The sequence below is a fragment of the Aphanomyces astaci genome, assembly GCF_000520075.1.
Source record: "Aphanomyces astaci strain APO3 unplaced genomic scaffold supercont1.5, whole genome shotgun sequence".
In the NCBI taxonomy this organism is placed as follows: Eukaryota; Oomycota; class Saprolegniomycetes; order Saprolegniales; family Verrucalvaceae; genus Aphanomyces; species Aphanomyces astaci.
The window spans coordinates 1,117,833-1,128,919 of record NW_009798268.1 but is presented as its reverse complement, the minus strand read 5'-3'; the positions used below and the strand labels follow the sequence as shown (position 1 = coordinate 1,128,919).

The window sequence follows — 11,087 nt, the reverse complement described above, 5'->3', positions numbered from 1 at the left end:
CTTTGACGAAATCCACTTTTTCGGCGACAAGACCCACGTGGTAGTTACTCTGTCGCATATAACAGTGGAAGTCTCATCGAAATGAACTGGAACGCAGGGCGGCAACGACTACGAGATCTTTGTCCACGACCGAACGATTGGCCATGCCGTCAATTCGCCAGAGGACACGCTGCACCTCTTGGACACGTTGTTTCCCTAACGTTTGACCAAGTTACTAGTTGGAGCCACATATCACCGTGGGTTACTGTACTCGATGCCTCCCATAACGTGAATGGAGTTGTATATGCTCCGATATATGTCCAAGTGTTGATACCAGTGGGGTGTCCAAGTAACTTGGCATTCCGATAGAATTCGTGATTTTACAATATTCGAGATTCGGTATGAATTTCCGGACCCCGTGAATCGAGCACCAATCTCTCCCATTGGTCAATCCGAAATTATTTGTCGCTGATTGGCTACAATCCATTTTCGTGGATAATGGCCAATCAGATGTCTCGGCTCTATTTGTGCTCGAACTATGCAAAATTGGGAAATTCGACGAAAATGGACAATATTAATTCACTCAACTTTTAAAATTCGCATGATTCCATAATATTGAATCACGCTGGGACTTGTGATTGGCTAAATATTCTTGTGTCTTTTCTGGAAGAGCCAATCAGATTTAGCCAATAGCGATTCCAGATTCGATATTGTACTGAACGGCTAACTAAAAGCCCCCCATCTTTATGCTGGCATGTTCACATTAATCCTCTTCTACTCGTGCGGCAAGAGGTCGTCGCCTTGCAGGAAGTGCGCCATGGGGTCGTCCCGCTTGGTTTTGTTACGGCGGTACACCTCCATCGTCTCGGCGTCCACGCCGTCGTCCTGCATCGACTCGTACTTGCGCTTGCTTCCTCCGTCCTTTTTCTGCTGCTGCTTCTTGAGCTTCTTCTCCGCTTCTTTCAGCTTGACAGGGTCGAGTGTTGGTGCGTCCTTGGCATCGCCGTACAGTTCGGTGCGGGACGACAGCACCAGCGCCGGTTGATCCCCCGACGCGGCCAGCGGCAACGCTTCCCGGGCCACCACCGGCGCCGACTCTTCTAGCGCTTCGTCGCTGGCCCTGGCGGCCGCCGCCTTGCCCGCCTCGCCCGTGCAGTAGCTCTTCCGGACGGTGGAGCGGCAGCATGCAAACCCCCACGCCCGCGCGCGCTTGTCGTACCAACTGCCCCACACATGCACGTGGTTGTTCTCATGCACGTCTTCCACGTACTTGCTCTTGGCCACGCCCTTTTCCATCCCTTTCACCTACACAACACATGTACAGTTTTCAGAAATTTCAATTGTCAATCCACTTTGCCAAGGATGGATGAAATTGCCAACAAAACTCGTGCAAATCAATTTGATTGGCTAAAAAGAATACAGGTTGCAAAACATGATTGGCTAAAAACATTGTAAAGGAGGCCTCTGAAACTTAGTTTTATATGCGATGTCACAGTTCATGATAAGCAACCCCGAGGAAATATATTTTGATGAAAATAAATATACACACTATAGACGCACCACTGGAAATCCCAAAATGAAAAACGACGTTGATATGACAATGGCTATGTATATATATATATATATATACTTCAGTATATATAAGTATATACATATATGTATTTCCCAACCCACCCAAACACAACCAGCACATGTTTGGCAACTAAGTACTGTATGCATGCATTCCCAACCAGCACACGACGACATCAATCCTTACCACTCGCCCGTCGCGCGCATATTCAACGTACGCTTCCGACGCCGCCAGGAGCAGTTCCTTGGGCGGGGCCGGCGTCTGTTCTCCGTACTTTTCCAGCATCGCTGTGCGTTTGTCATGCTGCAACTTGATCTTCTTTGCTTCGTACTGCTGCCGCATAAACTCGGCCGCGGACGGCGTGGCCTGCGGATGCAGTTCGCCGTCTTGGATCACCCCCTTCTCGGCCGCCTCCCACGCAAACAGCTGCGTCTTGGCCAGCTTGACCGCGTCCCCCGAGTGCCGCACAAAGTTGTCGCCCTGGAACGTCGCTTCGTCCACGTTCAGGTCTGGGTTCGGGTTGTCGCGCATGGAGCGGGTCTTGGGGTCGTAGAAGGCCGAGTTCGGGTTCAAGTTGCGCAAGTACTTGGCCGTGTCCTCTCGGATACGCAAGTTCCGCGCTGTGATCATCATCTGCGCGCCCCCGACACCGCCCTGCCGCGACACGCGCTTGGCGATGACCCGGCCGCCGTCCTTGTCGACAAACTCCTCTTCGTCCGAGAACTCGTCGTCGTCGCCGCCGCCATCCGAGTCGGAATCCGCCCCCGAGTCGCCGTCGTGGTGCGCCGTCGTGCCGTCCTTGTTCATTTCCTGGATGCGCTTGGTTTTACGCACCTGCTCCATCTTTTCAAACCGATCGACCGTCGCTTGGTGCTCGTCCGCGTTGTACCCGAGCCATGCATCCCGCTTCGCGTCGAACGTGAGCTTCCCGTACCGCCCGGACCGCACATCCACGATCACTTCGTCTGCGGCCAAGTTCTTGTTGGACTTCCACGCACCCACCTTGCGCGGCCGCTCGACGCATTCCACGGCCTTATGTGTCGTCGCGCCACAGTTAGTGCATGCGCCCTTGGTGAACTTCTTGCGATGCAGAGTTTGCTTCAGTGCACGGATGTTAAGGGAATCGGCATCAGCCATGGACAACACTTGGTTCTTCTTTGGGTTGATTTGATGCGTCAACGACGACCCGGACTCCCCCAAGTACCATGGTCGCTTCGAAATGTAGTCTGGGTTGTGCGGGTTGATGAGGTTCCCATCCGCGTCCTTCTCGGGAGGAAGCGTGCCATTCTTCCGTGCTTCGTCCAGGTCCTTCTTCTTGCGCAGGTCCGCTGTGTTCAGGCGCTCGGTCGACGCTACCACGCTACTCATGGTGCTGGAGTGGACAGATCAATTGTTGGGACTGGTGTCGAAACCATTTCGAACACTTTTTCAATTTAAAATATGAAGTAGAAAACAATGTACTACAAAATTGTATCCTGATTGAGCACTGGTTTTTTAATTGATTTTTCTTCGAATTTCTTTGAGCAATGCTCAAGCAAAGATCATGCAACGAGCGGCGCCAACCTCGTCACCACAACGATCGATTAGGATGCTGGACTACAAGGTACTAGTGAACTACCTAGTACCGATCTATGAGCTAATCAGGCCGGGACATACTGGTACTGTACAGTCCCAGGTGCCACAAACATCCTGAGTCAGGGGGTTTGCTCTGTCAGGGTCCCTAATAGAGCAAGCCGACGCAACATTGCTATGATCATTCTGCTATCGCGAACAACATCACGTCTGTAGATCCAAGCGTACATGTGATTGCCTATTCTCATCTGGGGATCGTGCAATGGCGTTCAGGCAAGGAAGTCGTGAATAATTCGAATCTGTGTATTGAGAAAAGCCGTTCGATTTGTGTTAACAGGATGATCATGCAGCACAGCCCGTCGTCCCAAACCGGCGAGACAACGCCACAAGACACCACATCGTCAGGGAGAGATGGTCAGCAATAAGCACCTAGCAGGTGGCGCTTGCTTACAACTTCTTCGGGCGGATGCGGGCAGGGGGTTCACGGTTGCGACGGCCTTCGCCCGATCGCACACGCACAATGCGTTGATGGATCGCGGCTTCAATGCTGTAGTAGTTCTTGATGTAGATCTTGGGCAAAGCATAGGTTTCGTACACCGAGGCTTCCTTCAAGTCACGCATGGCCGAGGCATCGACGATGTTGCTACAACATGATACAGTACACAATAAGCTCCCCAGCCTCAATCGCTTCCAACACAATGTTTTCGTGGTAGGTCCCTTTGGTGCGAGTTCCCCCATCATCGATGACGGCCGCCGCCTGCCCTGTACGAAATATCTGCTCGAATCACATGCAACACATACCGGACAACAAAGCGCTTGATGGCCTTGTCCTTGGGGATCAACTTGGCCGTGGACACGCAGTGCACGCGCTTGACGTGGCCGCGGTTCTTCTTGTTACGGCCGTGGTTGCGTCGCTTGACAGTCATCTTTACTGCTTTTCTCGTAAAATGACGGTGGGAACCATTCGTTAAGGCCAAAACACACCAATGAAAAGGAACCCTACCCCTTCCCCCGCCATTCATTGGTGGCGGACAGGGTGCATTACCATTGGCTACTACAAACTTTATTTTAGCCAATCGAATACTGGTATTGCGGTGATTTCACACGATGCCATTGGCTGTTATTCAACCAATCAACAGTACGCATCACCTGCCCACCATCGTGAAATGTCGTGCTATCGGAACTGGGCGGTGTTCTGCGCCGCATGCAGCAACCACTTGCTCGATTATGGAAAGCGAGGAAGTGGGACATCATCCCTGGTCAAGATCCTTCCTGCGAGGATACTCAAGTCTTTCGTGAAGGACATGGGGAACTGTCCAACATGCCACAGTGTCTTTGCCAGACCGTTCCAGTACAAAGGCCAGTTGGCGTGGAAGCTCATGACACGTAAGATTTTCGTCAAGAAGTAGGACGATGTCAAGATCCCAATGGTTCCACCAGGACGAAGCACTACTTTGGAGGAACGTTACTGTGAAAGAATTGAATCCTGCGAAGATGAACATGTCCAAACACTTGTATCGGTGCAGGCTCACACGACCACATGAATGATCAACCCTTCCAACACTTCGACTTCTCGGAGGATATCGTTGAACTGAACTAGCTATGCTCAAACTGAACTAGCTATGCTCGAGTTCGCCTGATCAATGAAAGGTCATGTTACTACTCCATTAACGTTAAAGGATACATCCACTCGATGCATCTGCTTCAAAGCCAGCGTCATCGAAGGCTCCAACTAGTAACTTGGGTCAAAAGCTAGGGAAACAACTCGTCCAAGAGGCGCAGCGTGTCCTCTGGCGAATTGACGGCATGGCCAATCGTTCGGTCGTGGACAAAGATCTCGTAGTCGTTGCCGCCCTGCGTTCCAGTTCATTTCGATGAGACTTCCACTGTTATATGCGACAGAGTAACTACCACGTGGGTCTTGTCGCCGAAAAAGTGGATTTCGTCAAAGTCGGCGGCGCTCAGGAACTTGAGGCAGTACGTCTTGTCCCATCCCGTGGGGAACACGTCGAATGAGATCTACGGCGGCGGCATGAGAAGCGAGATGGGACGACAGGCTGCTTACTTGGCCCCCGATCGAGTAGGTAAAGTCGTAGTCGGCGAACTCGGCGCGCAGCACGTTGACCATCTTGGCGCGCACTTGGTGGATGTGGTCGTACTGCTCAAAGTCGTCGCGCTCGTCTTGCGAGCAGTTGCGGCCGATGGGCGACACGTTCAGCATCCCTTGGCGGAACTCGATGAACGTCCCGCGCTTGATCGGGATGTCCAAGTTGGCAATGTACAGCAGCGTAAAGTTGATGAACTTGTTCAGCTTGTCGTTGCCCACGTACTCCTTGAGGCTCTACATATCATGTCGTGAATAATCAATCATATGATGATGATATTAATATGTCAAGGACGGACAGACGCACCGTCTTGTTGATGCACTCGCCGTTGTGGTACCCGACGAGGCCGTTTTCAGAAAAGCTGTAGTCGAACGTGTGGATCACTACCATCGGTCACCGTATGAGACAACGTTCGATCGTTGTGGTGGAGGGGTACCATCTTCGCCGAGTTGCTCCTTTTGCTTGACGAGGTCGGACCCGCCCACAACGCCGACAGTGATTTGATTTTTGAGTTTCGCGATGCGAGCCGTCACTTCGGGGGTCACTACCTGCATGCACATGGACGTGGCGAGCATGAGCGACATGATCGTCCTTGTCTGATGGACGCTACCTTGCGGGCGGCCGTGAGGGTGTCGTCAACGTCGAAGAGCGCGAGGATGCGGGGATGGGTTTTCGTCATGGTTGGAAATTTCTAAAGTGCAACTTGGATGTGTGTTGGTATGAAGACCCTACATACGAACACTCTACATTGTAGAGTGTTGGTCGACCAGGTTTCGACCGCCACGTCAGCGCCATTTGGCCTCGAAATCGTACCTGGCCCAGTGCAGCCAGTACATACTATAAGTAGCACCAAATGACACACTGGTACTCTATACATGAACCTCACCAACCGCGCTTCGTTTCTCGGGGTACTTTACCGTGACCTCGAAGCGCGTGTCAGCATGTGACAGGAATATGTTGCCTCTGTAATCACTTTAGCCAATGATATCATTGTATTTTTCAGATTAGCCAATCATACAGAAGTAAAGTCGTTGTACTGAGTACTAACGTTAGTATTAATTGCATCGCTATTAATAATGTTCAGAGTAATAGAATATACTTATCATACTAGTGTGGAACAGTGAAAGTATGTATACGTACCGTGGAACGATGGATATACACAGTACTGTATAGTGTGTTTATTCTGGTCCACATTTCTTCCTCAGGCGGTTCTTAAAGTAAAAGTCGCTCAGATCCAAATGTCCGCAAAACAACCCAATGACAAAAAGTGGGATTTACCAAACAATCGATAATAATCACGCTATTATGACGCAGTTTCGTGAGATGTGTCTATGGCCGATCATCCAACCCTGCAGCAGCATGACTGTAACACTTGACACGTACAGAAAACCGAGTAGGAACTCGCGCACAGTGATATTTTGAAATATATGGGGAATTGTATGCGAATGCGCAAGTTGTGATTCCGAGTACGAATTATAATTTTGCAATCAGATCAATCTGATTAATTTTATTATATCCAATCATACAATTTACAAACTTTTTATGAGCATACTATTGGTTAAAATATAAAATATGAAAAAATACTATTGGTTGACGTCGGAATTTATGAATCCTCCATGGAAAAAAAATAGTGTCGATTGTGTGTCCACATCCCCAGCACACATGCACACCGAGTATAGACATCTCAAGTAGTACACCAACTGAGCTACCAACTACATCCCCCCTATAGGGCAGTTGTGGCGGCAGGTGAATGTGATGCGGCATACGACAAAGTTGTTGAAATTTCCTAGAATGACCCCCCACCCTACTGTAGTTATGCGAATTTTATGCTTTCTGCAGCTTCTTGCGCTGCAGGTAACGCGCCTTGGCCGCGGCGACTGCATCGAGGCTGGTCTTTTCTGTCATCGTCTTGTTCGGTTTGCTTCGTCCATCGGCGTGGTGGCTGGCATCGAGGGCGGCTGCGGGCGTGGGGGGCGCAGGCACAGGTCGGTTGGTCAATGCATAGCATTCAATCAACGTCAGTGGCTTGGCCGGCTGGTACAGTTGGAGCCACGACAGTTGCACGTCCAACACATGCCGCATGAACGCTAACCGTCGTCGTTCGTTACTCGTTCATCACGAGTACTAGTATATATATACTAGTACCTCGACTAGTGTGGACCAATTCGTGGTAGACACACGTGTGCGGCGGGGACGTGTCGAGAAAGACCGACGACGGATGCAAGTGCACAAGCTGCGCCCCTTGGTGGCCGTCGTGGGTTGGCGGCATGAGCACTCGATACACGGGTTGCATCATGCACTTTTGCGCGCCATGTTCAAAGTACCCCGCACACACTATTAGTGACCAATTATTCACATTTCCCAAACGACACTTCACCTTGTATATATGTATATATGCATGCACTTAGAATACCAATTGCGATGCCCAATCGCCCCGTCGATTCATTCAATATGAGGTTTGGATATATATGTACCGAATCCACAATATCTCACATTCCTAGTCGAGTGTATGGGCTAATCCAACTTTGAGCCGATATGATTGGAACTGTAACAACAAGGGGTAGTACATTTACAGCCCGAATACTAAACCAACCACACAAATGATTTGGAAGTATATATACAATGTAACATGCATGCAATCTCGTCATCGTACCAGCTAAGCGAACGCGATCGAGGCGTGCCATGGTCTTGGCTTCTACGGCCACGGCTGGGTCGACTGGTTGCTTCTTGGTGGATGACGACATCTGAATGGCCTTGTCGACCAGCTCCTGGAGCTGTTTCTGGACGTTGGACGCCGTTTGGAATGCGCGCATGTGCAGCCCATGGTCGTCACACCACCGCGGCCGATTCGACTGCACCTCCCACTCTTGAAACACTGAAAAACGACGGTTAAATCGGACGAAATTGTAACTAGAACGACGTGCTTACGGTGGAGCAAGGTCAAGTGGTCGCCTTTGGCGTGTCGGAAGCGCTCCAGCGTCGGTCCATCTCGTTGTTTGCCTTGGAACGGCACGATCACATTCTCCACAGTCAACATCGCAACCACTCGAGTGATGTCGTCCGCACAATCCAACCGCATCGCTTCCAACAACACCCTATGAACCCCCCACTCAGCAATGCACTTTGACGTGACACCAGTACAACTATATATATAATGTGGTATATTCGGTACAAATTTCAAGACCGAATCGAATCACGAATCATCGACGCTATTGGCGAATCCAATTTTGAGTGGATATGATTGGCTCTTCTTACAGAAAGGACAAGTATATTCAACCAATCACAACTCAGTATTAATTCAATATAAACCACGCGAATCTTGAAAGTTTATAGCGAATTCACCATATATATATATGAAGAACTCGTAACACTGTACCGGGCCAAGCGGGGTTCCAGTGGGAATTGTGCCATGTCCGTTCCCGTACCAGTGACGTTGCCTCGTTCGTCCAGCGCACCTACAAATAAGTCACAAGTCATCACGCAACCCAGTACGAAACATGCCAAGTGTGTCGTCGTAGTGTCTCGAGTGAGCCGTACCCAACGTATACAGCTGGTGGAGCGCATCCAAGATGGCATGTTCGTCGGGAGGGTCCAAGTACCCAAAGCCGACGACGTCGTCGATGCCGAGTACTTTGAGGTACAAAATCGTGTTGGCCAGGTTCGAACGTTGGATCTCCGGGATTGTCTCTGTGAACATAGTCGCGTACGATTTCTTGGAGTAGAGGCGGTAGCACTTGCCAGCACTCGTGCGCCCTGCCCGACCAGCTCGTTGTTGGGCCGACACCTACGAGACAATCATTACATCATGTAAACCAGTTGTATCGAACTCGACATGACTGGACAATGATCGAATCACATTACCTGAGAGATGGGCAAAACAACTAACGACTCCATCCCCGTCATCGGATTGTACACCTACACACACGTGTTGGAGGTTATGGAGATCTATATGTGGCTTCAAATCGATTTGATTGGCTACCTCAGATGAGCTCAAAATTATTAGCCAATCAAAACCCAGTTATCAATAAAATTCAACCAATCAGATCGATTATGGATCGGTTTCGTTGACAGCACAATTTGTATCAAATCGACAATATGATCAAAATTCAATTAGTGTGTGTGCATGTGGCGTCAATGGATGGGATTACGAGACACGTTTTTACATATTGTGGTTGTTTATTCTAAACTGGAGTGACACAACCACATAACAGTGTACTACAAGACTCATCGTCAGAAGGATTGAGCCAATCAGATTGCAGGAAACCACCATCAACGTCAAATTAGTGTGGAACTTCAATTAGTGTGATACCCATCACCACAGGACACCATTTTACATACAAAAGTCAGTACAAGGAATGACATGATTTGGCGATTCAGCACAAAAGTCCAAATATTGGGTAAATCGATCGATTTGGCAAAGTAACACCCAAATATTTGGTAAATAATTAATATATCTTTTCATGCTGCTATGGCATATCGATTCGTGTGTCGGTACCTTTTGCTTGGTAAAGCCGGCGTCGACGACGTACTTGACGCCGTCTACGGTCAGCGACGTCTCGGCAATGTTAGTGCACACAATCACCTTGCGACTGGCTCCACACGAACTGAAAATACGCCGCTGCTTGTCGCTGGAGAGAGCGCCGTAGAGGGGCAGTACCAGCATATGCGGCAGCGAATTGCGTTGTTCGTCAGCTAGTTGCTCCAATCGTTTGCGAATCAGCGCACACGCGTCTTCAATTTCCTTTTGACCTGTCAGAAACACCAAAATGTGGCCTACAGTAGAAGCATGAATGGATTCCCAATCGAGAGATGAGAGGGGTGGATGGATGGACAGGACGTACCGTCGGGCTCGTGCATGTGAATCTGCAGGGTCGTGTCCACCGCCGACTGAATGTACGTGGACAGCGGCCCGGACTTGCCCATGATCTGATGCTGCTTGGAGTGGTAAATGTCGACGGGAAACGACCGGCCGGGGATCTGAACCACGGGGCAGTTGTGGAAAAACGCCGAGAACTTGTCCGCGTCCAGCGTGGCCGACGTCACGAGGAGCTTGAGGTCGCTGCGCTTTGCCAAGATGGACTGCAGCAGTCCAAAGAGGATGTCCGTGTGGATGCTTCGCTCGTGGGCTTCGTCGAGCATGATGATCGAGTACGACGACAGCAACGGGTCCTGTAGACATTCCCGGACGAGAATGCCGTCCGTCATGAACTTGATCTTTGTGCTTGCGCTCGTGTGGTCATCGAATCGAATGGTGTATCCGACTGCCTAGAAAGTCCAACGTGTGTCAAACAATGGAGGTGGCAGGACGAGGGGAATTGAAGTACATGGACAGAAAGGCCAGACGCTTCCAATTCTTCCCCCACGCGCTTTGCAACGGCGACAGTCGCCACGCGTCGAGGTTGAGTGATCGCAATGCGCTTGGACGTGGCATACCCAGCCTCGAGAAGGAACTGCGGAATCTGTGTCGTTTTCCCCGACCCGGTTTCCCCAATGCACACCACAATCTACTTACGAGTGACTTCCATGAGGTATCACCGTATACATGGACGGCGATGATACCTGATTGCTGGCGATGGTGTCCAGAATGTGTTGCTTGAATTGGCCCACTGGTAGCGACGCTCGTTGGGCCTGGAAGGCGTCGGCATCAAGGACGGCAGGTGGAAGAGCTTCCTCCTCCTTGGTCGATGCTACGTCGTCGCGCTGCTTATGACGATGTTCGTCATCTTCGCAGCGAGAACCACGCGGTCGGTCTCTTGATCGACTTCGCTGCCGACGATGGCGCGGCTCCGGACTACTTGATCTCGAGCGTGATCGCGGCATTTCGCTTTTTGAATTTTAGCCAATCAAATCACTCTCTCGTA

At 50.3% G+C, this 11,087-nt stretch overlaps 4 protein-coding genes across 4 annotated transcripts; all 4 read right to left on the bottom strand.

Annotated features, from left to right (window-relative positions):
• Positions 1-663: 663 nt before the first annotated feature.
• Positions 664-2,952, bottom strand: H257_03154 (hypothetical protein). Its single transcript, XM_009827130.1, has 2 exons — positions 1,736-2,952; positions 664-1,284 (listed from the first exon to the last, which is right to left on the bottom strand). Exons 1-2 carry the CDS (start codon positions 2,915-2,917, stop codon positions 754-756), a joined length of 1,713 nt encoding a protein of 570 aa, XP_009825432.1. The 5' UTR covers positions 2,918-2,952; the 3' UTR covers positions 664-753.
• Positions 2,953-3,403: 451 nt separating this feature from the next.
• H257_03153 (hypothetical protein) lies at positions 3,404-4,071 on the bottom strand. Its single transcript, XM_009827129.1, has 2 exons — positions 3,923-4,071; positions 3,404-3,764 (listed from the first exon to the last, which is right to left on the bottom strand). Exons 1-2 carry the CDS (start codon positions 4,045-4,047, stop codon positions 3,569-3,571), a joined length of 321 nt encoding a protein of 106 aa, XP_009825431.1. The 5' UTR covers positions 4,048-4,071; the 3' UTR covers positions 3,404-3,568.
• A 617-nt stretch (positions 4,072-4,688) lies between these two features.
• On the bottom strand, positions 4,689-5,917 carry H257_03152 (hypothetical protein). Its single transcript, XM_009827128.1, has 6 exons — positions 5,837-5,917; positions 5,663-5,774; positions 5,533-5,609; positions 5,187-5,462; positions 5,033-5,140; positions 4,689-4,975 (listed from the first exon to the last, which is right to left on the bottom strand). The coding sequence occupies exons 1-6, from the start codon at positions 5,903-5,905 to the stop codon at positions 4,874-4,876; spliced, it is 744 nt and encodes a 247-aa protein (XP_009825430.1). The 5' UTR covers positions 5,906-5,917; the 3' UTR covers positions 4,689-4,873.
• Positions 5,918-6,983: 1,066 nt separating this feature from the next.
• On the bottom strand, positions 6,984-11,050 carry H257_03151 (hypothetical protein). The gene is made up of 11 exons (XM_009827127.1): positions 10,786-11,050; positions 10,551-10,730; positions 10,068-10,491; positions 9,722-9,999; positions 9,088-9,141; positions 8,764-9,010; positions 8,603-8,681; positions 8,155-8,321; positions 7,880-8,101; positions 7,372-7,560; positions 6,984-7,313 (listed from the first exon to the last, which is right to left on the bottom strand). Exons 1-11 carry the CDS (start codon positions 11,044-11,046, stop codon positions 7,051-7,053), a joined length of 2,364 nt encoding a protein of 787 aa, XP_009825429.1. The 5' UTR covers positions 11,047-11,050; the 3' UTR covers positions 6,984-7,050.
• Positions 11,051-11,087: the final 37 nt, after the last annotated feature.

Bases quoted from the DNA above. Each gene is read 5' to 3' on its own strand.
- H257_03154 (XM_009827130.1), bottom strand. From the start codon at position 2,917: ATGAGTAGCGTGGTAGCGTCGACCGAGCGCCTGAACACAGCGGACCTG. The intron at 1,285-1,735 runs GTAAGGATTGAT...TGTGTTGTGTAG, and splicing joins ATGCGCGCGACGGGCGAGTG to GTGAAAGGGATGGAAAAGGG.
- H257_03153 (XM_009827129.1), bottom strand. From the start codon at position 4,047: ATGACTGTCAAGCGACGCAACCACGGCCGTAACAAGAAGAACCGCGGC. The intron at 3,765-3,922 runs GTATGTGTTGCA...ATCATGTTGTAG, and splicing joins ATCAAGCGCTTTGTTGTCCG to CAACATCGTCGATGCCTCGG.
- H257_03152 (XM_009827128.1), bottom strand. From the start codon at position 5,905: ATGACGAAAACCCATCCCCGCATCCTCGCGCTCTTCGACGTTGACGAC. The intron at 5,775-5,836 runs GTAGCGTCCATC...ATGTGCATGCAG, and splicing joins CCCTCACGGCCGCCCGCAAG to GTAGTGACCCCCGAAGTGAC. The intron at 5,141-5,186 runs GTAAGCAGCCTG...CCGCCGCCGTAG, and splicing joins CCTACTCGATCGGGGGCCAA to ATCTCATTCGACGTGTTCCC.
- H257_03151 (XM_009827127.1), bottom strand. From the start codon at position 11,046: ATGCCGCGATCACGCTCGAGATCAAGTAGTCCGGAGCCGCGCCATCGT. The intron at 8,102-8,154 runs GTAAGCACGTCG...GTCGTTTTTCAG, and splicing joins CCACTTGACCTTGCTCCACC to TGTTTCAAGAGTGGGAGGTG. The intron at 7,314-7,371 runs GTACTAGTATAT...GACGACGGTTAG, and splicing joins ATTGGTCCACACTAGTCGAG to CGTTCATGCGGCATGTGTTG.